This window comes from Lissotriton helveticus, chromosome 2_1, assembly GCF_964261635.1.
Source record: "Lissotriton helveticus chromosome 2_1, aLisHel1.1, whole genome shotgun sequence".
Taxonomy (NCBI): domain Eukaryota; kingdom Metazoa; phylum Chordata; class Amphibia; order Caudata; family Salamandridae; genus Lissotriton; species Lissotriton helveticus.
The window spans coordinates 768261052-768287485 of NC_136059.1; the positions used below are offsets into that span (position 1 = coordinate 768261052).

The 26434-nt window shown below is 47.2% G+C and overlaps 2 protein-coding genes across 23 annotated transcripts in view; one reads left to right on the forward strand and one right to left on the reverse strand.

The window, feature by feature from the left end:
* The window catches only part of FER (FER tyrosine kinase), a 1039778-nt gene that overhangs the window by 461061 nt on the left and 552283 nt on the right, over window positions 1-26434 (forward strand). Inside the window, exon 10 of the mRNA XM_078675464.1 lies at window positions 9738-9830. Coding sequence (XP_078531590.1) covers window positions 9738-9830 — 93 coding nt within the window. The remainder of the gene's footprint in view (window positions 1-9737; window positions 9831-26434) is intronic.
* Window positions 1-26434, reverse strand: part of LOC144818244 (uncharacterized) — a 273766-nt gene that overhangs the window by 174824 nt on the left and 72508 nt on the right. The gene's annotated exons all lie outside the window — the stretch shown is intronic.

Genomic DNA, 26434 nt, shown 5'->3' on the forward strand with positions numbered 1-26434 from the left:
ATAATCAAGTCTCTAATTCTCTTACAGTAAACTACTTTAAGCGACGAAATAGCACTTAGACTAAAGCATTGTTGGGTAGGGCATAGTTATTTACAGACAGCACAATTTCTAAAGCAATGGCCCCTGATATTGCACAGAGAATAAAATGTTACTGATAAAACTATATAGCACTCAAATGATAATGTGTGAAAATCCGGTTACTCTGAATATTTATCATTTGTGCATCACCAAGTAAAGTGTCTTGATTTGTTTTCATCCCATTCAAATCTCTGTTTTGAGCACACATCAGAATTCCATAAAAGTGCTTCAGTTTTGCTTTCCTAATTCCTGAATGCATGCAGTTCATTTGCAAGTAATTACATTTTGCCTGTTGCAAAAAACACATCCTACATTTCTTTCTTTCACACTACCTGTACTCCATCAAGATTGTCACATAATTCACTTTAAAAACGCCTCTCACTTTGTAGTTCGGGAAAGAAAAGTAAACACCTATCTTATCTTAAAAGAATACGCTATAAGTTCTCAGAAGACATAGCTTGATATTTGACCCCTGTCTTTGAAGCACTGACAAATGAAACAAGATGAACACAGAATTTAAAAGCTATATAACCCATATTTGGGAAAGGCTATGTTACATCATTACACAGATGAGAGAATGTCTCAAGCCCTCTAGACCTTACTGGCAGGAGCAGATCATTTGACCTATGGAGGGAAACACACCCAAGAAAGAAGAAATGAACGTTTTCCAGAATGACCCAGATTTAGGGAACAGATGCACTGCTGATCTAGACAGGCAACACCGAGATCGGCCTTATAACACTATAGTTTATAATAAGGAACTTAACGTGGTGTGAATATTAAAAAAGAAGAAGATCATGAAAATTCGATTTATCCATTCATAAAGATAGGCTCATGAAAAGGAGATGAAAGAACACATAGACATGTACCTTAATATGAACTAGATACCGATAAGCTTCCGGCTATCACATTAGACACCGTCATGGTGGTAGTGAGGAATAAAGCTACTAAAATCCTACAAAGACACATATAGGCTTTAGCAAAAATATGAAGCTGATCTAAAAATAAAGGAACAGCAGTATAAGGAAGGTAAACTCTTTCTGATGCTAGAGACATGACGAAAATAAGAAACCAACTCAGTTTACTTCTAATGGAAGGGTCAGTAAAAACCCTCCTTTGTGTCAAACTGAAATTTTATGAAAAAGTCAAATATGCTCACAAGCTTTTAGAGGTACCGCTGAGGCGGGCTAAAGATGGCACTCGAAGAATACCTGATGCAAAGATGGGATCTTGTCTAGGACTGAGACCAAGAAAAGGGAAACCCTTTTCATATTTTATCAGACACTATATTAGAGTAGTTATTCCCCTTCCTCGTGCACTAGCTGATTTCTTGTCACCCACACAATTGCCCATTTTAGCACAGGACACAAAATTTGAGAGGGAAATCGCATGTGAAGAAGTAGAGAGGTTTATTTAAAAATCTTCTGTCTAGTATCCCAGTTGCCAGACCAGTGGGTTGTAGAAACGGTTGCCATCTTTGCTGCCCCCCTCCCCAAGCTGGTCCGGTTGTTTAACACCTTTTACAATATTAGCTCTGTGCGGCAGACATAACTTTGATACATAAACCAGACCGGTCTAAAAAACAATGAGTGAGTTACAGACCAATGTCTCTTCTCAACTCAGACTTTAAAAAGTATCTAAAAGTGCTGGTGAACAGACTGGAAAGGTGTATGCAATTTTTAATTTACCCAGACCAATATGCGTTCCAGACTTTTGATAATATACGCAAGGTCTTGCATGTGATCGAGAAGGCAAGTAGTCTATCCATAACGAAGATAATACTGTTGATTAACAAAAAAAGCATTAAATCAAGTTAAGTGGCATTTCTCCAACAGATACTGGACAAGATGAGGATTGTACCTTATCAAAATACATATGGGATAGATGCAAGAAACCAAAGGCCAGAATTCTGGTTATCGGAGAGAAGTCAGGCAGTTTTAGGCTCTCTCATGGGAGAAGGCAGGGACACCCTTTATCTCTAATACTTTTCACACTCTCATTAGAACTGCTAGCCAAACTAATACAACAGTCCCCAAAAAGCCTGTGAATGAACATTAGGAGTTCCATCCATAAGATACCCCTCTTCACGAACAAGCTCTTATTGTCTCTAGTGGATCTCGTAAATTCAGTTAAGGCGGTCATCCAACTTTTACAGCAGTACAAAAGAGTATCAGGGTTTCAGTTGAGTTTTATTAAATCTGAAATCTTGGGAATTTAAATAGAATCGCAAATTAGAGGATTCCTCAGTTTAAATGGGCCAAAATGCCATTAAATTCCTAGGAGTGCAGATCTCATCAACACTTCAAGAAAGAACCTATATAAAACCAATAAGAGAAATAAAGAGCAACTTGGGTAGATGGGAACCGATGTTTTTGTCATAGATGAAAAGGACGACAGCCCAGAAGATGAACGTCGTCCCAATATAAATGTACTTCTTTGAGGCTTGCTGGTAATGATACCAACGCAAAATATGTGCAAGATACAATTAGCATGTGATAAATTTGTATGGCAGAAAAGCAAGCTGAGAATAGCCAGAAAGGTTGCTGCGGGTAGTTTGGTGATCAGGTGCAGTGGGCCTTTCAGGCATAAGATAAGGATCTTCTTCGCAGCAGTTCAGTTGCACATTACCTTTGAATGGTCAGTCTTGGAAACTGGACACTGGCCTATCATAAAAATGCACATACTGGGTAGGCCGTCGTGGAACCTGATCTAGGTCCCGAACCAAGTTAACCAAAAGTGGCCAATGTGTCTGACTTTGAGACTGCTCAAGGAAACATGGGACTCCCATGGCACAAAATGTCCATCCCCTTTTAGCCTGGTATTAAATAACTCTGACTTTACCCTGGCTTTAGATGCAACACAGTTGCGTTCTAGAGGGCAGGAGACTGACCGTGCGGAGGGATCTGTTTCAGGTCCAAACAAGTAACTCATTCACCCAGAATGAATCTAGCTCCCATCTGAAACATCCCAAGAATTTGATAAGATCTAGCATCCATTACTTGAATACCTTTCAATAGGTATCCCCAGAATTACATACGTCTATTACTTGGAATCGCTGAGCTTTTTGCATTATTGAATTCTGAGGGTGGAACAAAAGCCCACGTAACATTGGAGTAGTGCATGAACGAACAAGAAAAGGGGAAATCTACCTAATCCTGGTGAAATCGTGGACTTCATTTTAAAGACTGCCCATAAAAGACTCACCTTAATAAATAAAGCTGTTCCCCAGAAACCGTTTATTTTCTTAATTGGTTTGGTGGGTGGAAGGGGAGGGAGGGAATTGGGAAGAAAATAGTTGATATGAGTTACTTAAAACAGTGTACCATAGTGGGTTTTTTGAATAAGCCAAACAGATAAGACTATATGTACGCATAAAGAAGAGGAGATATGTATTGCTATCACGCTTATAAAAACAATAAATGTGTTTTTAGTTCATAAGATTTTTATTGTATTTTATTATAAAACAAAACAAGAATAGCATGCATATTTGAGACAATATCTTATGTAGTTTAACAATTTATTAGAAGAAGCTACAGATATTTGTTGTAAAAGGCCATCGCTCTCCATTGTGTTGGGTATAGAAGGCATTAAGTGTAGGTGTGTTTAGCTTTCCTTGAGAGAGAGAGAAATGAGAAGGGAGAGATAGAGTAGCTAGAAAGGAAGCGGTAAAGGGGGACAATCTGGGTGTAGGTAGTAAATCTATTGTTATGAGTCTGGTTGTTACCTGATTGGTGGTAGTAGTAGTGTAAACTGGTGGAGAATTACTGGTAGGCTAGTGAGATATGTTTGGTACGGAACAAGATGGTTTTGATTTTCGTAAATATAGGTTCAATATGGACCATAGCTGGCATGAAGTCTTATTTTTATATTATTATGATTATATTATATTGTTAGAACTTCTTCAGAAGTGCACCTAGACCCACCAGATATGGTGTGATGGGCTATTCTAGTTCTTCCATTCACAGGTGATGCTTTCAACAGCTAGTGTTAATAGTATACCTTGTAGAAGTTGTTTGAGTACATTGATGGAGTGAGGGAAAGTAATGATCCATGGTGCTGGTACAATAATGATTGGGCTTAGTTGTAGGTCTATTTTGGAATATCTTGTTTACCGTGTGGCCTATATCTTTTAAAAATGAGTTTAGAAGTTTACAATAGAAGAACATGTGTTCTGGGTATCCTCTGGATTCCTTGCAATTCCAACAGTCGTCAAAAGTATAACGCCAGACTTAATTAGCTTGTATGAGATCCAAAATTATCTATGTAATGCCCAGAATTTGCATGGGAACAAGAGGCGAAAGTTTGAATTTGGTTATGAATTTCCATATATAATTGTCCTTTGTGAGTCAGGAGGAGGTTAAAAGTTTACCCTAATACAGGATTGGTCCCATTTTGTTCGTATGTGGTTACTACTTGTAGCATTATTGGTGTTTATTAGTTTATACTTTTTTTAAGCGATATGTCCTAATAGGGTGAGGTGTCTTGTTAGGTTCATTCGGTCTAGTGTATGAGGTTTCTTAATTTTATTGCTGGACATTTTCATTTGTAGAAATTTACAAACTTCTATATTTAGTAGGTTGTGTTTTTTTTAAATCATTGCAAAAGATACAGGATTGTCCAACAAGCCTAGATCTTAACATATATGATTGCTTTTTGTATCCATTTTTCCTAGAGTACTTTTTTCCCATCTATTTTAAATAACAGGTCGCCCCATATGTATGCTTAGATTCAGCCTTCGATATTATTAGTAGATAGTGTGTCTAGATATTTGAGGCGCCATGTGGAGTCTTTCAGTATGTTGGATTTGTGATCAACTTTTAAGTGTTTTATGATGAGTGATGCAATTGAGGTTATGGTTTTAAATAGATTCTTATAATTGGGCCAATATCGCAGCAGGTATTGTGTAGTCTTCCTGTCGCCAATGTGTGGCTTTTCTCACTATGGATTTTACTTGAAATTTGAAGAAATTTGGCAGGTTAGCACCACCCTGTGTTTTATTTTTTCCAAATGTGTACATTGGGATTCTTTTTTTATTTATTTTTCCATATGAATTTCGAAATAGTTGTATTAAGTGTATTTTAGAAGTTTTGGGATAGTACTGGTGGGAATATGCTAATGGTTCTGTTAAGTCAAGGAGCAATCATCTTTGTGACGCACACTGGTCTACCTCAATATGTTATATATTTGTTGAACCAGGCTTCTGTTAAATTTGGGATTTTTGTATGTTGAGCTTTCTCAATGTGTTCTCCAGTTCTGTAGGAAGTTAGTGAAGTGAATGTCTAAATATTTGATCGTCTTGTTTTGCCATTTCAGGCCAACGTTCTGTATTATCTTAGGGACTCGAAGTGGATTTAGAGGGAACCCTTCCGTTTTCTCTGTATTTAGTGAGTAAACTGAAGCATGGGAATATGATTTGATTGAAGGATTTCTAATATTGCTGGTTTGGCTTATCTCTGAAAATATTAGCACACTGTTGGTTGTAGGTGGCTACTTTTTGTTTTTCTGGCCTGAATGAAATGCCTTGGATATGGAGGTTAAATCAGATGTCTGTGTGCAATGATTCATTTGTTAGTTAGAAGAAGAATGGAGAATGGGGACAGCATTGCCTTGTACCCTGATATGGATTGATTTTCTTTGCTGGGTAATAATTGATTCTAATGCATGTGGGTAGGATCTTGTAAGGACAAACATTATTCTTTCAAAGGTTGGTCCTAGGTTATACTGACATATTACTGGTCTTTGGAAGGTCTATCAGACTTTATCACAGGCCTTTTCAGCATTTATTGCCATGGTCATTGAACCTGATTAAAGAGATTTTGTACTTTCTATAACATGTGTAAATATTTGAAAATTGTCAGGCTGCAGTCTAACTTTTCCAAAAACCCGTATGGGGAGGAGGAATTTGGTTACGCAGGATTTTTTTAAGTGTAGTAGCTAAAACTTTAGTGTAAATTTTAAAGCTCGTTGAGTAGGAATACTGGTCTGTAGTTTTTGGTTTATATGGTTCCTTGTGGATCCCTAATATATTGGCTTCTGAACTGGTATCAACAGTTGAGCTTGTAAACACATAATGTTTAAAGAGAAGCTCCATATGCTCTATTAATTGGATTTATACATTTTTATAGGAGCTGGCAGAGAACCTGTCCGGGCCTGGGACATTTTTTATTTTTTAGGGCTGACATTGCCTTTACAATTTCGGGTTTACTGTTTTTGTTTTGTTATTTGTAGAGAAGAGATTACGTTTATCTAGGCATGTTTGGCTGTCTTTTTCAGTCTGATGTATTTTTAAGTTGTGTAGCTTAGTGTAGTATTCACAAAAGATTTCTTTGGTATTTGATATAGTATGTCTAGACTTATCTTTTATTGTTGAGATGGTTACTTTATTTTATTGGGCTCCGAGATATCCTGCTAGATTTTTCCTAGATTTGGTGAATTTGCACATTATTTAGCTTTTAGGTTATCGATCCATTGGTTGGCTCTTCCTCTAATAATTTTGTTGTAATTATATTTCAGAATCTTTAATTGGTCTGTGGTATTTTTAGGGTTGCTTTGTATTAGTTAGCAGTCAAGTGTCTTAATTTTGTCCTCTAGTTAATTTAGTTCTCTATGTTTTGTTTATATTCTTACTGTACATAATTCTGATCATATCTCCCCTGATTATGTCTTTAATGGCATTCCTTAAAGTTTCAGGGGATAGGTTTGGGCCGTGTTCTCTTGGATAAAGTGCAAGATGTTTTTTGTTATTTGTGCTGCAGCCTTCTGGTTATTTAGAATCTCCTTGTTTGTTCTCCATGACTTATTCCCAATTGGGGAACTGGAGATTATTACTCATATTGATTTGCAGGCATGGGCAGAGATTCTATTGCCTTTATTTTCGGGTTAGAGCAGTTAGTGGTAGCCAACATGTAGTCTGTTCACGAGAGTGTATTGTGTAGGTGTGAATAGAAATAGAATCCCTTTCTGTTAGTGTTAGACTTGGCTTTTTCAGCGGGTTCACCCCATAACTTTTGTTTTTGACCTTGTTTTTGTTGGTTTTAGGACGCTGGCACTTTACCTCTGCTATCTAGTGCTAAAGTGCATATGCTTCACCATTTAAATTAAATATATATATTGATTGATGTTTCCATGTTTAGCTTATTTGATTTACTACTAAGTCCCTGGTACAGTGCACTGTGTGTGCCCAGGGCATGTGAATCAAATGCTGCTAGTGGCCCTGCAGCACTGATTGTGAAACCCACACAAGCAGCCTTTCAAAATGTCTCAGATCTGCCACTGCCGTGTCTGCGCAGTTTTTACTGCCATGTCGCCTCCAAGTGCCCCACTTGCCAGGCCCTAACATTCCCTTTTCTTACATGTAAGGTACCCCTCAGGAAGGCCCAAGGTGCCCCCATGGGCAGGGTGCAGTGTAGGTGATAGGTAGGACATGTCCTGGTGTGTGTGACATGTCCTGATAGTGAAATACTGCCAATTCAGTTTTTCCCTATTGAGAGGCTATCTGTTCCATTGGCTAACATTGGGTAACATCTTACAAGCCCAACTTTCCATTCGGAGAAGATAGAGAAATAAAGTGTAGTATGCCTGAACTCGGGATTTGAAAATGCATCTTTTAGTAAAGATGATTTTGATATTATGTGATTGGAAATACCACTTTTGGAAAAGTGGGCATTTTCTTCCCTAACCATTCTGTGTGCCTCTGCTGGTTTGTGTATTGACTGGGTTTGGACTGACAGGGGCTGGGGATGTGCATTCACTGTAGACAGCCAAAAGGAGAGGTTGAGGTGTGTCCTGTCATTCCTGGGTGACTCAGGTTGTACGATGGAACAACACAGGGAAATACTCTGCTTGCTTTTACCACACATTTTCTACCCTCCATTTTTTTGGAACCCATATGCTTTTGCAACATATGCCTTTACACACACACATATATATATCTATCTATATATATATATATATATATATAACAATGTATTTGTGGGGTTTAGACCCCCCCACATCCCTGAACTTCCTTAAATGCGTGGTAAAGACATACGTTGTAAAAGCAATGCTGTCTTCTTCTTCTGTAGTGAATCTGGGTTATAGAGGGAAGTACTTGTTTTGACTGGGCTCAGAGACCCTTTCCACGAAGAGTAAATGTGTTTTAAATATTGGGGCCCGACCCCAGGACTTTAGAACTCTTTTGGATCAAGGAACCTGCCAAGAACAAGATCTGGAGAAGCTGTGAGGAGGAACTACCACTTTGCTGCGTTGGCCTGCAGTGGCTGCTTCTGTCCTGGGCAGAGAAAGGACTGGACTGAACTTTCTGCAACTTCTTTGTTTGAGTTTCTCCAAGGGCTTGAGGTAGAGCTTCAAGACTTCAAGTGTATCTGCTACCATCAATGGGAACTGGGTGTTTTGTGCTGCAACAGAAGAAAAAGTAACCAGATGCCGTCAATGACGCCACTGCTCTGTGTCCTGAAGGCACCGCAGCGGGTTCTGGCACACTTCACACAGCAACCCTGGTCTCACCGACGACTCCAAGCCGCTGCTTGCACCGTGACCTGTCGGCACCGCTCTTTGCACCGCCTCGCTTCCCACGGCTGCTCTGGTATCCCTGCCGAAGACGCTCCACGCCGACATAGACGCCGCTGCTTGCACTATGGTTTGAGGACACAGCTCGTAGGTTACACCAAGCACCACCCCGTCCCACACCCCAGCTTTGGCCTGCCGGTGCCATCGACTCTGGTACGTCAGCCGACAACAGTGCTTCAGCAACGAAACTGCTGCTTACCGTGACCTGCCAGTACCTCACCACTACACACCGCAGCCCTGGTCTCACCGATGCCACTGCACGACCGTTCCCGAGCTGCTGCTTCCACCGCAACCTTAGGACACCGCACGCCGTACCACTGCACTACGCACTCCATCCCCGATGAACGCAGATGCTCTCGACTTCAACTGCACGGAGCTCGATCTGCAACACTTGTGACTTCAATGGCCAGATGACTCCTGCACTGACCTCCGGGACAGACGTCTGCTGACGCTGGCTCTTCGGAGCTCACCACAAGGTTCCCGACGCCCTACATTTATAAAGGTTCTTTTTTGCTGGTCTTCCAGACACCGTAGTTGGCTCAAGATACCGCGGTCAGCCATAACTGTTTGGATAGCCCCGGACAGACTATTGACTTCAGGGAACTGTATTTTAAGTCTGTTTTTGCTCATTGGTATTTCGAACAACTGTATGGTGGATTTTTATCATGTTTGGTCTTGTTTTGCACAAATAAAATATTGGATATTTTTCTAAAACTGGTGTGGTGTCCATCTGTAGAGTTTTCACTGTATAACAGTTGGTTGTGTGCAAATGCTTTACACACTGCCTCTGAGTGAAGCCTGGCTGCTCCGGCAAAGCTACCATCCTGTCTAAAATAGTATCTCCAAGGAGAGGAGGTTCAAATACCCACCCATTATTATTCCTGAATTCTTCGGCAGGCCAAGAATTGTTTTGTTTAGTGTTCACCTGAATTTCGTGTCGTCTTTGTAGGAGTGTAAATGTGATTGTGTAAGATGTGTTTAAAAAAAACAAGAAAACACAAATCACCTATACAAAGTTATCAGCTCATTCAGTTATTTCAGCTGGCCCTTTTCTTTCTGATATGACAGTTATTTGTGTCTTTCCTGGTTAGGAGAAGAAAGAACGTGTTTCAAAGTTTGATACTCTTCGCCACTCCATAGCTGGCATAATAAGATCGCCAAAGTCAATGTTGGGCTCATCCTCGGTAAGTAGAATTTACCCAGTGTTGATAGTTAAAAGTCTAGAAAGTAATTTGATGGCTAAAATTACTTTTCTGTTCATTCATGTCTTGTGTTTCAGTTTATATGCTAGTAAACATGTTCTCATTTCATTGTTAGCTTTTAGACTTTGTAAATTATTTGTAAACAGTCTGAAAGAAACAGTGGCTGTTTGAAAGACTTCTAGAGTCATAGCAAAATACAGTGTGCATTAACACTAAATCCAAGTTACTTTGGACTGCTGAATTATTTGAAAGTTACTGTAAGCTTTATTAATAATCATTTTGTTAACAAGCAAAGTTATCAAGAGGTTTTTATAGTGTGCCATAACTTCTCACCAACCCACGCTTTCCCTTCTAGTTCAAAGTTATTGGTACAAATAAATGGTAATTTTTTTAATAGGTAAATTGACAGGTAGTCGTGCTTTTCTGCTTTTTTCTCCTCTTTGAATCATGCTGTGCGGGTTTTTATTTTGCCATTATGCCTCAAAATCTACTGCCAATTCTTTCCTTTTCACTCTCCGAAAGCTTGGTTACATAATTGTTGGGTTGTTTTAACAGCCATATTATGGGCTACACGTTAACCGAGGGACCAAATGCACAAAAAAGAACGAATACCTACTACATACCTGCCAAAATTGTTTTAACATTTTTGTTAATTGGTCCCAGGTAAGAAAATTACATTTTAATAATTCCTGACAAGCATGGTCTTTTGTCTAACATGTTTATTCTGTAGGGGGTGCCCCTTTAAGCTCGGGATGTCATGCCACATAAGGCAGACAGCCAGCCATGGGACCTGAGGAGCAGATGCCGGTAGGTAGGAGTGAATACTAAATATTATTTATTTTGCCTTCCTCAGGCGTCACCCAGGGGCATTGCCCTGGGGCATGTGCCCATTTTATTTATTTATTTTTATTTATTTATTTTTTATTTTTTTTTATTTTTTTTTATTTTTTTTATTGTTGCCAACACAATAACCATAGGTACATATTCATTGTATACCGCAGCGTCAACATTCAGCTGCATTCAATCAGTAGAGCAACTTTTCAATTTTTTTTTTTCATTTTCTCCCCAACTCTAAACATACTACTTAAAAGGGTCAATTGAAACAGTCCGTTTTATATATCAATGATATCATTAGCGGTAGTAGAGGCTCAACAATCAGTATCCACATTTTCTGTCAGAAATAATCCTGTAACATGTTCAGTATCTGGGGCTCGATCATTCCCAACCCTCTAAGCCCAACCCTTTATTCCTGACATCACTCCATATCCTCATCCTCCCCAGAGCTATCTGCATCCTCATCCTCAGGCAAAGGCTCACAGATATCCCCTCTATATGAGTTCCACGGTGACCATGTTTTGTTCCATTTGCGTGGATTAAGCCTCTGTTTGTAAATCGCCCTCTCTGTTACCATAAGCATATCCATGTTCCTGCACCATTGCGACAATGTCGGAGTAGTCGGCGCCCCCCAGTTCTGTGCTATATCTCGCTTTGCCAGCATCACACCAATGACCACCCAGCGTTTTCCATGCGGTGACAGGTCAGTTGGGCCCCACACATTCAGTAAGCATACCCGAGGGTCAGGTGAGAATGGTGTCTGTAGTGTCTGGCTGATCGTTCGTGCTACACGCCTCCAGTAAATTTGTAAGGTAGGACAATCCCACAAAGTATGGAACAGCGTACCCTCCTCCCCACAATTCCTCAGACAGTATGGATGTTCCGCCCTACGTATTTTGTGCAGTGTTGTGCGAGTATAGTAAACCCTGTGTAGTACTTTAAATTGGACCAGTCTGAAACGTGTGGATATACCCGCCTCCCTGGGTGACGCCAATGCTGCGTTCCATTCCGTTTCATCCAAGTCCCCAATCTCCTCTACCCATTTCTCTCTCAAACGCACCAGCGGATCCGGTAGATTGTTTAACAGTTTCCGGTAGGTGAGGGAGGTTGCACCAGCCTCAATATAGTCTGTAAGGAGCCGATCTTCCAACGGAGCCGACTCCGGGACCGTCGCTCCCATTTCCAACACAGACATGAGTGCGTGTCTAACTTGTATGTATCTGTACGTTTCAGTCATTCCAAGGTCGTACTGCTCCCTCAGGGTTTCAAAGGTTATCACTGCGCCCCTGGACCATAGATCTCCAACCGTGGAGATCCCTATGGTATCCCATCGATCAAACCCCTTGCTATTGCGCAGAGTACCGAGGGCCTTGGAGTCCCACAGTGGCGTGAGCTTAGTAATCACTCCCTCCCATCCCAGCCTCCTCTGAGCCCTGTGCCATATAGATACCGTGTGTTCGGTAGGGCCCTTTAGCCTTCCTACCAGACCTTTGTTGTATAGCGGGGGCAGGAGAGTGGTCGTGCCCAATTGTCGTCTATCCGCCATGTATGCCGGATCGTCGTGTGCGCCATGTATCCATTGGTTGATCACCTTAAGGTGTGCAGCCCAGTAGTACAATTCAAGGTGTGGGAGCGCTATCCCCCCACTGTACCTATCTCTAATCAGTTTTAGTTGCGCCACTCTAGCTGGTTTGCCACTCCACAGCAGGGCGGACAGTTGCGCCGACACTTGGCGGAAGAACAACAGTGGGACCACCTCCGGTGCGTTCTCTAGTGCATATAGGAAGCGAGGCAGCGCTAGCATTTTAAAGAGTGCCGCTCTACCCAGCAATGTCAGTGGGAGGGCCTTCCAATGGCGTACGTCCGCCTTCAACCTGTTCAGCAGGGGTACAAGGTTCAGCTCCAAAAAGGTCGCAGAGTCCCTCGTGATTTGGATCCCCAGGTACCTGAAGGTACGGGGCTCCACGACCAACTGGCAGTCCGGAGGCAGAACCGGGGGGTCGCCCCGTATCATATACAGTATGGACTTGGACCAGTTCAGTTTATATCCTGATGCTGCACCATGTTTTTCACACAGGGCTAGCAGTACGGAAATACCTCTCTCGAGGTCCATCAGGTAGATGAGCATATCATCCGCATACAGGGAGACCCTATCCTCCCATCCATCTCCCCACTGTATGCCCTTCAGCAGCTGGGTGGATCTAAGAATTACAGCCAGGGGTTCTAACACTAACGCAAAGAGCAACGGCGAGAGTGGGCATCCCTGTCTCGTGCCCCTCGCCAGCGGGAATTCTCTCGAGATACAACCATTGGCCGTCACCCTCGCCACTGGTTCGGTGTACAACAACCTGACCCATGAGATGAATCCGGGTCCTATACCCATGTGTTCCAGGACCGCAAAAAGATAGCGCCACTCCACCATGTCAAACGCCATTTTGGCGTCCAATGAAAGCACCGCCGCAGGTTCAGTCAATGTTGGGGCGCGTGCCAGCACTCCGTGCAGCCGTCGCAGATTCAGCGCCGTGCTCCGGTGCGGCATAAAGCCCGACTGGTCTGGGTGGATTAGGCGCGGTCGATGGGGCAACAGTCTGGTGGCCAGTAGTTTCGCTAAAATTTTATTCTCGGCATTAAGGAGTGAGATAGGGCGGTACGATCCGCATTCCTCAGGGGGTTTGCCGGGCTTCGGTATTGCCACTATTGTAGCCATACGTTGGTCAGGGGGTAGCAACCCTTGCTCCCGGCTTTCCATGTACATTGCAAGCATGGGTGTGGAAAGCGTGTCGGACATGATCTTGTACCATTCAATCGGCACTCCATTAGGGCCCATTGCTTTCCCGGGGTGGAGCGCCGCTATGGCCAGCTGAATCTGATCGGACGTCAGGTCCGAATCAAGTTCGTCTCGAGCTTCCTGGGAGAGAGTACGGGTCGGCACCCCTATGAGCGACCCTTCTATCATCTCCCGTGTGACTTCAGTTTCAGGGGAATAGACAGAATGAAAGTGGTCCGCTAGGAGCTCCACTATCCGGGCCGGATTGGTCTGCAACACCCCTCCCGAATCCCTCAGCTGCAGTATCGCTCTTTGCCCTCCACGCTTCCTCTCCAGCCAAGCCAACAATCTACCCGCCTTATCGCCTATATCATAGATCCTACTTGTAGTCGCCACCATATTGCCCACCACTTTGCATCGCATATGGTCCGTGTGTCTCTGCTGACACAACCGGAGCGTTTGATGTGTATCCTCACTTGGGTTACTCTCATGGTCCTGTGTCGCTCTGCCGAGCTGCTCTTCTAGGTCTAGTAGTTCTTGGCTCTGTGCGTGTTTATGTTGTGCGATAACCGAGATTGCCTGCCCTCGAAGAACCGTTTTATAGGCCTCCCAGAATGTTACATGGGAAGTCACCGATCCTGCATTGTCAGCGAGGTAAGATCTCGTGCCCGTCTTTAAAGCCTTAGTTATGACCGGCTCTTTGAGGAATCCCGGGCATATAGGGTAGAGGCGCCTGTGAGTGCAAATTTGGCTGGACAGAGTTAGCAGCAGCGGGGAGTGGTCCGAGACCCCTCGTGGCTTGATGTGGGTGTCAGTGATATTGAGACGGCCCCCCCCCCAGTGTGAGGAAGTAGTCAATCCTCGATAAGCTATCGTGAACTGCCGAATAGTATGTGTATTGGAGGTCCTCTGGGTGAAACTGCCTCCATATGTCCACTAATCCCTGCGCTTCCATAAAATCATATAACTTGGAAGGCCCTGATGAGCGCGTGTGCACGGGGTAACGGTCTAGAGAGTTGTGTGCTACCGCATTAAAATCACCCCCCATTATAAGATCTCCCTCCGGGAGGTTTAACAAAAAGGTCCCTAGTTCCGGGAGGGCTATGGCGTGCAATGCCGGCGGGATATACACTGAGACCACATTGAGCGGCCTTCCCTCCCATTGTCCATGTACCGCCGCAAAGCGACCCTGTGTGTCAACGCTAACTGATTGTGAAATAAACCTGGACGAGCGGTGCATTAGTATCCCAGTACCCCGGGACCCTCTAGTAAATTCAGAGTGAACAAGCATCCTGTACCCTTTCCTATCCAGGGCCCGGGTCGCCGTGCCAGTCAGATGAGTTTCCTGCAACAGGACCAGGGCTGGGTTCATCCTCTTTATGCTTTGTAAGACCAATCCCCGCTTTACCTTATCTCCCAGGCCCCTCACATTCCAAGACATTAGACTCAACGGTGGTGCCCGCCCCACACTAGCGTCCTCCCCCCCCCCATGGCATAAGAGGCGGTTAGTCAGCCGACTTCTGCGGTGCAGTAAACAGCGTACGAATTGAACATGCATTCTCCCTTGCATTACCCCTACTCTACACACTCTCAACATACGGTACATTTTTTGACCCTGTGTAGTATTTGAAAACCAAAAACACATCCTACCCCCAACTCCCCCCCTCCCTGCCCCCCTGCTCAATGGACTCAAAAAGGCCCGCCCCCCCCAACTCAGCAGAGTGCCCGATCCCAACCCAAAACATAGTACTTGCTTGCTGGGGTGAAGGACCCTCCGGTATCAGCGGCCCCCAACTACAGCCGCGGAGGCTCTCAGCCCAGTGTCCATGGCGGCATTGCCGGTCAACATAGTAATCAGTTCAGCCGTTTAACAATTACGAATCATTGTTCTTCCTCAGCACCGTCTTCCTGAAGATCATTCAAGGGGGAGAGTGCCACCGCCCCCTCCTCAGCGGATTGTGAGCGTTGTCGGGAGCCTGTAGTACGGTGCTTATTGTGCCTGTTAGAGCGCGCGGGGGGTCCACCTGTCTCCAACCCTCCAGCCATTCCTGCGCCATTTCCGGGGAATCAAAAAACCATGTCTTATTATCAGCCACAATCCGAAGTTTGGCCGGAAAAAGCATTGAGTATGAAATTTCCCTAGCCCTCAATTCCTTCTTCACTTCGAAAAAGGTTCTCCTCCTCCGTGCGACCTCGGCCGTGTAGTCTGGAAAAAAGGCTACAGTAGAGTTCTGGATCTTAAGAGGGGGCGAATTTCTTGCCGCCTGCAGGATGGCATCACGATCCCTGAAATTAAAAAGTCGTGCTATGATCGGCCTTGGGTTGGCGCCCGTCTGCCGGCGTCCTCCAGGGACCCTGTGAGCCCTCTCCACTGTGAAGAAGGCGGAGAGACCTTTGGGTTGAAGTTTCTGCTTGATTAAGTCCTCCACATATAGGTCCATTGCCCTCGTGTCTTCCGATTCCGGCACACCTACTATACGAACGTTGTTCCGCCTCGAGCGTCCTTCTTGGTCATTGAGCTTTTCACGCAGTTCCTTATTTTCTTTTAAAACGCGTTCCATACCAATCTGCAGCTCCGACACATCTTCCACCAAGGACTTGGTCACCACTTCCATACTATTCACTTTCTCCGACATCTTATGGAAGTCTGCTCTTATGAGCGTAATTTCGGCGGAGATTGATCCAACTGTGGCTTGTACTTGCGTGAGGGCCCTCATAACATCGTCCAGGGTTGTCTTCTTGGTTCCCGCCGCCTCCGCTGACTTGCCCTGCTGTGACCTGGCGTCGGGGGGGGGGATGAAGCGGGTTTTTCATACGCAAATCGGTCAAGGCGGGATTGTGACCCTCCGGCCTTCGGTCCCTTGCCGGCCATCTCAGCCGTGATTGTCGTCCAACGTGTGCGCAGTCAGTGTCTCACTCCACTGAGTCAGTGTGTCTGCGGCGATGCACCCACACCGACGCCGTCCGGGCCAAGCCACTCTCAGGGCGTTCACAGGGTGTAGTTGCAGATCTTCGGGCAGCACCGGGCCCCCCCTCGGTATCCCGCAGGAGCAAGGAAACAAGGCTGCCCCACTCGTGCGTGGGGTGGGTGTGTGAACTCCCACCCCTGGTAATGCGGAGACTCCCCCACCACAGCGTCCCACTTGCCACCACAGCCCCGCCGTCCTCGGGGCAATCAGCAGACTCTCCTGGTGAGGTTTTCAGGGCATCGGTTCCCGGCACATAGGGCGGCCCAAAGCTGAGGAGCCAAGTCCGTGAGCAAGACCTCCCGCCCCTCGGAACAGGTCTGGGAAGATGTGTAAGGGGTCCCGGTCCCTGCCCGGATTTATGGCCACAGTATTATGCCCCCAAGCAGCGGAGGATCTCCGGCGGGCCAGTGTGCTCCGCCCAGCAGCGATCAGTTCCTCCCGACCCAGCTCCGCCGGTCGAGAAGCGGGGTCTGCTGCGGTTGGTTCAAGGCCGTCAGAGCGCTCCCAAGATGGCGGCTCCTCTTCCCGGATTCACCGCTCCTCGCGCCTCCTCCCGATCCGGCAGTCCGACAGGATCAGAGCGGCCCCCTCCTAACCTCTTCTCCTCAGCGGGGCGCCCGGGCTCACACTCCGCGCCGGCAGATGCCGGCGGTGCCGCAAGGGTGGTGCGGGTCTCTCCTCTCCGCCGCCAGGCTCAGGCGAGCGCTTCCGGTGCCTCTCCGCCCGGAGCAGTAAACTTCCTGCCCGCTCGGCAGTGCAGGACACTCCCCGGTCCGGATGCTGAGCACGGGCCCACACAAGCGTCGGCCAGAACTGAAGATTCCGACCACTGATCGTAGTCCCGGTAAGCTAGGATGCCGCCGCCCGGTCCTGGGCTTCGTCGCCTTCCCGCCAGGGAATTATTTCAGGCGGATAAATGAACGGATATGCTAGGAGGCCGCTTCAATCACGGAGCTCTCCTCTCAAGCTGCCGCCATCTCCGGCTGCTAGCCACGCCCTCCATTTAATTTTTTTTACTGATTTTTTTATAAACCTTTTTATTGGATTTCATCATTTTACAAGTCATACATTAATCAAACATGACTGCTTCGGCATTACAATTAATATTAACATCATTTTGACAAACAGCAGCGTGGTAATTAATCAAGTAGTTGATTAGTTGATAAATGGAGGGCGACTCTTCCCCCCCCCCCCTACCCCACCATCATCTCCGCCGGAGGTGCCGGGAGGCATCGAGGAAGCGGTTGGTGGTAGGATTACCGCAGTTCTCCGACCCGTATGACTGTCTCTAGTCCATACTCCCCTGTAAAGGGTGTCGTTAATGGATAACGCAGGTTCCAAACTGAACTTGAGGAAACGTAACTCGGGAAATGTGGGGTTAGGGGGAGGGGAGGGCTTGGGGTCGCAGAAGGCGGGTGTCAGTGTAGAGGAGCCCCATGTTGTTCCGTTAGCCTCATGCACTTTACCCACTCTTGTCTGATGGTGTATTTTCTGGAGGGTGCGCTTGATTCTGGTGCCGCCTGGGGGTCTTTGTCTGGGTTCTACGCAGCTTGTGTGTGTTTGCTTAAAGTCCGGTAGGAGTGTCACCCATTCTAATGAGATAGGACGCCGACGTATGCCACGGGCTTCCTCTTGCCAAATAAGATCCTTCTTCGGCTGCTGCCCACGTCTTTACCACCCCCCACCATGCAGCTATTGGGGGACCTTCTGCCGCACGCCAATGCATTGCCACACTACGCTTAGCTAACAGCATGGCCAGCAGGGCAAATTTGGTCTCTACTTTCTTCCGTTTATTGCGTTTAAAAATGCCTAGGGCGCATGCCTCCCATGTATGGAAGTCTGTGAGACCTGTGACTGTTTGCAGTGCAGTGTGGTGTGTACCGTCGTCCAAAGGGTTTGTATCACGGGACATGCCCAAAACATATGAACAAATGTGGCGTCCGGGGTGTGACATTGGGGGCAGTCAAAGTGGGATGTCTGGTAAAAGCGTTTAAGCCGCGCCGGTGTAAGATAAGCACGGTGTAGTATGTTGAACTGGACATTTTTGAATATCTGGTTGCGAGATAATTTTTTGTGATGGTTGTAGGGCTGTCAGCCACTCGCGATCGTGGAGTTTGTGGCCAAAGTCCTCCTCCCAGCAGACCCGTAATTGGGTCAGCGGTACGTGTGAGTACCATGATGGATTTATAGATCCATGTGATATGGTGTCTGCCAGCCCCCATATGCAATAGTGTGTGCAGCACCGGGTGAATCTTGGATACCCTGTTCTCAAGGTCCCAGATCCGTGCACAGTCCGTCACCAGTTGCCTGTGCAGCAGGAATTGGGCGGTTGGGAGCCTGGTCTCTTCGACTACGTCTGCGAACGGGATCAGTTGACCGTCGGAAAACAGGGCCTCCGTTTCAGTGAGCTGGTGTTCGGTCCAAATCCTAAGTTCTCCCCGGTGTAAAACCTGCGCCCTCTAGGGAGTCCTGCCAACTGCAGTAATGGGGAATACAACGGAGCCCCCTTGGACATTCGGTGAACCCGCATGGTACAGCATCTGGCTGCTTTGACCAGCAATGGATGAGCCGCATTGGGTTTGGTGCCCGGAAGGAGGATTCGGGTCAGCTCCGGGACTGTTACCTGTCTGTCCTGAGTCTCCATTTCCCCAAGGTTGCGATGCGCTGTCCAGCGTGATAGCCACTGCAGCTGGCCGCCAAAAAATAGGCTTCAAATGACGGGGCGCCCATCCCTCCCTTATCGCGAGGTAGCTGCAGGGCCGACAGGGCCACTCTTCAGCGGCCTATCCCCCAGATCATGGAGATTAGTAATGAATTGAGCTCTTGGAAGATGGTCCGCGGCGGGATGACTGGAATATTGGCAAAGTAACTTCCCTCCCAATGGGAGCCCAAGGGTAGGGTCCGCCAGAAAGTGACTTGGCTTTTAAGTCCTCGGAGGGCCCAATAGTGGTTGCCTTCTAGGAGGTATCAGGGCTCATGGTAGAGCCTGACGCTCAAGTAATGCGGGGCGTCGCCCGTCCATGCTAGTGAGGCGTCTCCCACACGAATCTCCACATGCAGGGTATTCGGGTGCAGGGGGTAGAGAGAGGACTTCTCCCAATTCACCCGTAGTCCTGCAGCCCTCTCGAAGTCTGCAAGCACGGTCCAGAGGGTGGTGAGGTCTGCAGCAATGTCTCTAACATATATAAGGAGATCATCCACGTAGAAGGAGGCGCAGTGTGTGCGACCTCCCCAAGGGATGCCCCAGTGCTTGCCCACTTCCCGCAGCCTAGCTGCCAGTGGCTTCATAGCGATGGCAAATATGAAGGGGAACATGGGGCACCCCTGACGTGTACCGCGCATGATCGGGATGGGAGAGGCTATGGAGCGGCCTATTCTGACCCTTGTGGAGAGGTCAATGTAAAAAAGCCGAGTGTACGCTATAAATTGGGACTCTATGCCCACCCTCCGTAGCACTTCAAAGAGGTATTGCCACGCCAGAGTGTCTAACGCCTTTTCAAGATCCAGCGCGAGGCACGCCGCCCATGGGAACCTGCGTCCTGGATCTGGAACAGTCGACGTATATTCTGGGAGGTATTTCGTCCGGGGACGAATCCACTCTGATCCGTGTGCACCAGCCTGGGGAGTACTTCAGTGAGTCTATCTGCCAGGATCCTCCCGAGAATTTTGCAATCTGTAGTCAGGAGGGTGATAGGTCGATAGGAGGCTCGGAGTAGAGGATCCCGATCGGGCTTGGGGAATATTACCAGTACGGATTCTCGCACCGATTGAGGGAGGAGCCCCACTTCTAACGCCTCCCGAAAGACTGTGTCAAGTTGGGGGGCCAACTGCTGGGGGAATATGGAGTACAGTTCCATCGGGAACCCATCATGTACCGCAGCCTTGTTTTTGGCCAGGTGGTGTATGGCGGATTTGATCTCCGCCGTTGTGAGAGGGCCATCTAATGTCTTGCATTCCTTGTCCGTGAGTTGGACTATGATATGTGTGGTCAGCATGTTCTGAATGGCGTCCTCCCTGTCCTGAGTTGGCTCCCTGTAGTGCATGGTATAGTAGTCATGGAAGGCACATAAGATGTCAGCTTGCGCGTAGACTACCTCCCCCATGGCTTTGCGAATGCCGGTGATCGGTTGTGTGTGCGTGTCCTGACGAATGAGCCAAGCCAACAGGGTGCCAGCGTGGTTCCCTTCGCCATGGACCCTAGTGGTGTATGTGCGGAAATTATAATGCCGCAGATCAGCACATGCTTCCTCGTATTTGGTTTTGGCCTCCTCTAATGGTGTGGGGGAGAGTTCCCGTGGGTCAGCCGTTTTAGATAGCTGTGCCACTTGTTGTTCTGTGTTCCGTACTGCCCTTTCTAGTGTCTGTTTCACTCCTGTGATTTGCCTTATGCATGCTCCTCGTAAGACTACTTTGAAAGTGTCCCATTCTAGGGCCCTAGCCGATGTTGTGCCTGTATTTTCAGCGAGGTAATGTTGAATGGTTTCTGACTGCTCGCGTTTGAACACTGGGTCGAGAAGGCAGTCCTTGGGGAGGCACCACGTAGGGATTGGCGGCACTGGTGGTCGCCATGCGAGAGATACAGTATGTGCTTCGTGATCTGAAATGATCCTGCCCAAGTAGTCAGAGTGTCTGATGTGGGGAATGAGAGACTGTGTGCACATAAAACGGTCCAGGCGGACTCGTAAGTTGTGAGGTATCGAGTGAAATGAATATATGTTTGTGGTCGGGTGTGTGTGTCTCCATGCGTCCGCCAGGAACCTGTAGGTAGCCCAGGCGCGGAATGCGGCTGTGTGCATGTGGGCTGGGGAGCGAGTGGCAGGGGGGTAGGATCTGTCCAGTGTAAGGTCTAGGGAGCAGTTGTAATCCCCTCCCAGTATCCACAGGGACTGTGTGAATCCCGCTAATGTACTAGTCAGGGTTCCCCAAAATGGTGTCTGATCTACATTTGGGGCGTAGATGCTGCCTACAAGGATGGGCTGCCCATCCAATAGCCCTTCCAGTAGCGCATAGCGGCCCTCAGGGTCCACTCTTCTGCTGTTTTCGCGAAAGGGCACTCCGGGCCGAATCCAGATTAGTACTCCTCTCGCGAAAGCAGAGTAGGTTGTGCTGCAGAAAGTGCCACGCCATTTCTTCTGGAATTTGTGCAGTTCCTCCTTAGTGAGGTGGGTCTCCTGAAGAGATATGATCTGCGCCTGTTGTCGCTTGATATACGCATATATCGCATAGCGTTTCCTGGCTGCGTGCATCCCCCGCACATTGAGGGTTAAGAACTAGAAGTCTGCGTGTGCCATAGTGGATACGAAATTGGGTCGTGATTGCGCTGGGTCTCCGAGGGAGTGGAGTCTCCTATCTCTAGCCATTGAGTGTCCTGTGCGAGGTGACGGGTTGCATGTATGTGCCCCTGACCTGTATATATGAGGTAACCAGAGAACATGGTGAATGGGGTGGGTGAACTGAAAACGAGGATCGGGAAACCGTCCCAATACTGGGGACCTATCGCTCGGCGCAATACGTCCAAACTGACGCTCTTGAGGAAGGAGAGTGTCAACAAACAGTTAACAACCATGGGGTGGTGGTGCGTGAATGCGAGGGTGGTCCATGGGTGGGTCCGTGAAGGAACAATGTGCGTCATATGGTCCCTGAATGCTGCGGAATCGTGGTGCGTGGGTATTATGGGAAACCTACAATAGTGTGGGGGGTTTCCCCGACAAGCTGGGAACAGGATCGCTCTACGTCTATCTGCTACTAGAGACCAAAGGCAGTGTTTCTATGGTAGTCTCTTTTGCTTGAACCTGCGTGTTTCCTAACCTATGAGATCTGCTGTCTGGGGGGTGACCTGCGGCAGGATGATTGAGTCTCCCTTAGACGACGCTTCGTCACGGTCTTCTTCACCCGGGGAGGAAAACAGGCTCCAGGGGTCTGTCCATGTCGTCTGAGGGCGATGAGGCCTGTAATGCCGTTACGGCACGAAGAGCGTCTCGGTGTTCCTGCGTAATCTGCTCTAAATCCGGGGAGTTGAATACTGGGCTCCTAGCTATAGTGTTCTCGCCAGTGCGTCCCTTGTTTGGGTTGCGATTTCTGGGTTGTGGTGCCCTGTTTCTCTGTCCTCATCCAATTCCTCACCCTGGCAGCTGTGGGTACTGCAGGTCCCCCCAGTCCCTCGCCTCCTCCGCGCATGTGAAAAATAAGGTTGAGTCGTTGTAGATGATTCTGAGTCTGGTGGGAAATAATAGGAAGTACTGAATGTTATTCACCCTTAGCTGCCGCTTCACCTCCAGAAAGAGCGATCTTTGCTGCTGTAATGCCCGTGAATAATCCGGGAAGACCATCACCTGTTTGTCCTCGACTCGGAGGGGGCAGGATCATGTGGCAGCCCTGAGCACAGCATCCCAGTCTCTAAAATGTAGAATTTTTGCTAGCATTGTGGGGGGGTGGGGAGATGGGTGCTCCGGGCTGGGGTCTGCGCACCGTTACTCTGTGGGCGTGCTCAATGGAGAAGAAGGCCGACCTGTCAGCAGCTGGGGTAAAGGACTTCATCCCGCCTCCATGTGACCCACCGGGTCTTGTCCCTCAATTCCTTCCGGTAACCTAAGCACCCGTATATTACAGCGCCTGGAGTGCCCCTCCAGGTCCATCATGTGCTCCTCCATTGTGGAAAGGCGGTTTAGGACATCTCGGATCATCTTCTGTTGGGTTTTCACTGCAGGTTGCAAGTCCGCCATGATCTTTCCCCCTTCGTTGACCTTGTCAGCTAGTTTCCGGTGGTCATCCTTGATGAGGCTGATGACGGTCATCAGAGAGCCAAGCCTCTCCTCCATAGACACTCTGGATAGTTCAATGGCTTCTAAAAACTCGGTCTAGCTTGTCCGATATGGACAGGTCTGATGGAGTCGCTGTCAGCTTGGTCTCCATTTTGGACTGCGGCATGTTTTCCGGCGCAGTCTCCAGCACCGTGGTGGTCTGTGTGGCCCTGGGTTTCCCCATCGTGTCACCCATATGGCCTAGTCTTTCTCTGGTCCACATGCTGTGGTGCCGGGGCTTGGCAGACGTTGTGCAGGGTCTTGTCTCCACTGACGTGAGTTCTGGTTACGATTTGTTTCCCGTCTTCAGCGTTTGGTGCGACGAGCACTTCAGCCGCCCGGACTAATGGTGCCCCTCCCTGTATGCGTACTGTGGCGAGCACCGTGTGAGCTACTCTGCGTGGGGGCGCTGGCACTGGTCCTCCCCTCCTTCCTCTCCCACTGTCTTTGCCGATGAGTAATTATTATAGTCTGGAGTATTTGGGGACTCAGACCGGTATATATCTCAAATGCCTTGCGGGGCCGACAAGGAGCTGGTAGTGCCGCACTCTACGCGGCCGGCCAACTGGTGAGGTTAAGGTTCAGCCTAGGAGCCATGCGGTCTGCTACTCTGCCATTTTTGGGTCAGGCAGTTGACAATGTTTGGCTTCAGCGGTGGGGGGCCCACGCCCTCCCCGGTATCAGGCAGCCCCAGGGGAGGGTTCCCCACCACTCACCGCCTGCATCGACCACTCCTAGTCTATCCGGTGCCTCGCTCCCTCCCCAGGGAGGCTCTGCAGCCGCTGCCGCCGGGCGTCTTGTTAGAGTCAGGCAGCCTCGGTCGAAATGGCGGTTCAGTGTCCGACTACCCGGGGTGTGGTGGGGGGGGGTGGATGGAGTCGGTCTGGCACCACTGGTCTTCCGTGACTGAGCGCGTTGCCGCCTGACAGTCTCACCCAGCCGCTTCTGTCCCGCTGATTCTGTCTGCTGCTGTGCACTGCGATTGATGCAGCAGGGGTTCCGTGGGGGCGCTGGTGTCGCGCGGTGTCTCAGCTGCCATGTGCTGCCGGGCACGGGGGCTGCCTGCGTTCTTCGCGGCCCAGTCCCCCTGAACGTGTGTGTTGCCCCGGGTCAGGGGTTCTTCAGTATTGCTGGATACCTGGATGCCGGGCAAAAGCCCGGGCGGACGCCATTTTTCCGCCCAGTGTTGGGGCTCCTGACAGCTCCTTTTTGCCCTGAATATCCCGTTGTGGCAACAGGGGCTTACCGTCGTCGGATGAATCGTGGGTTTCCGATCCTGGATCATCTGTTTTTCAGACGGGATCCATGCTGTAAAGCGGATACAATGCCCACCCGTTGTGGAGCCTCAGCAAGGCACGCCCACCATTGCAGCCTGCTTGGCCACGCCCCCCAGGGCATGTGCCCATTGAGATGACTATGCACAGTCCAAAGAAAGAGACCCTGCAAAGGATCATATGGCTGGTTTCACCAACAGCTAGCATTAATTGTTTCTTTTCCCAAAAGGCAATGAAGAATCTATAGCTTCCTTTCCATGTTTGCATATTCTGTATACTCCTCATTTGAGAGCTGCAGCCCTCGGTCTAGCTCCTTTATCTGACCAACAGGATCTGAGTGACTGGGATGGTATCTACTTTGAGTTGTGCTTTTTTGAGTTTTTGTTAGCATTGGATTGTGTATGTTAAATGCACCAAAAGAACTATTTGTGTGCAATGAGTTCTTAGTTTTAAGTTCCTACACCTTCATTGGCCATTATACACGTCAGACAAAAGGGCAGTCCTAATCAAGCAAAGTTAGTTAATTACACGTGGGGCAAATGAAGGTTCTTACTTCTTATGTTGGGTGAATGCTTTCTGTTTTCTCCAAACTCCTATTTACATTAAATGATCAGGCAAAGCATTTCGGCCTATTCTAGGGAACTTTTTCAGGAACTATTTGCCTTAATTTTCCTAATGTTTCAAATAACAGATACTTGCTAAACAACTTATCCTTTTGTGGTAAAACAAGCCTATTGAAAGTTGTTGAAAACTTAATTCATAAATGTGAGCCCTAGCCATAATAGTGTACAAGGCAAATGGGTCAAAATCACATGCTCTCAACCCTATGGAAGCTTACCAAGTCGCATTTGTCTAACTTGAAACACAATGAGCAACAACACATAGATTACAACAACTGAAGCACAGACCATTAAAACTAAGGAGTGTGCCAACAAACACGGACACATTTCATGTCCACTACTAATGAAAATGGCCCTTATCTCCACTTGTATCCACTGAAAGAGATGATATTTGGTAAAAGAGAGTAGCCAAGTGCAGCTTTACGAGTGGAGCCCAAACAGAAAACATATAGATCATTGGATCATATCATACGTCCCTCACACAAGTATGTACGTGTTATTTTTAATCAACATTTTACTACATCTTCAGTAACAGGATCGTATAAAACAACAACCAAGAGCCAGGAAACATGAAAGGCACCCCATTGAAAGTGTATTCAGTAGGTTCAGCTATAGCTGGACCAAAATGTTCCCACCCCAAAAAACCTAACAGTAGCTACTGAGAAGACTGAGAATAAATGTGCTATTTCACCTACAGATTTTTTTTCTCATTTCAGCAAGGATCCCTAAATCTTCCTCTGGTTGTACAAATACGTTCACACAAGGGTACTTAGTATAATGTTCTCACTCTCCCCAAGATTGTCTGAGATCCCTCAAATTCATCATAGTTCCAAGGATTCTTTCAACAAGTGACCATGCAGGGGCTGCCAAATAAACCCAAACACTATTGGAATGTGAGAGCATCTCCATAGCCTGGAAAATACTGACTCTTTGCCCAGGAAGCTATCAAAAGGTAATTTTAATTTTTTTCAGAAGCTCACCATTTCTAATTTGGCACTCAACAGCATTCTAATTTGGCATTCAACAGCAAACGAGATAATAGGATTTTATCCGGATTACTAAAACCTTCCTTCTTTAAAAATATACTCCCAAATTTACTCCCAAAATTAAAACAGCGGTGGTTCGTGGAATGGGGTAACCTTTGACAACTGTGATGTGTCTTTAGTCTTTTATCAAGGTATAAAAACATTCAAAGACACAAGCATCTGATGCATAGTTAAAAGCATTCAGTGCCACAGTTTCTCCAGTAAATACCCTTGATGGTGTATTTGTTATTTCAGAGGAAGTGAATATCTCGTCCGGTTAAATATGGATAACACGTG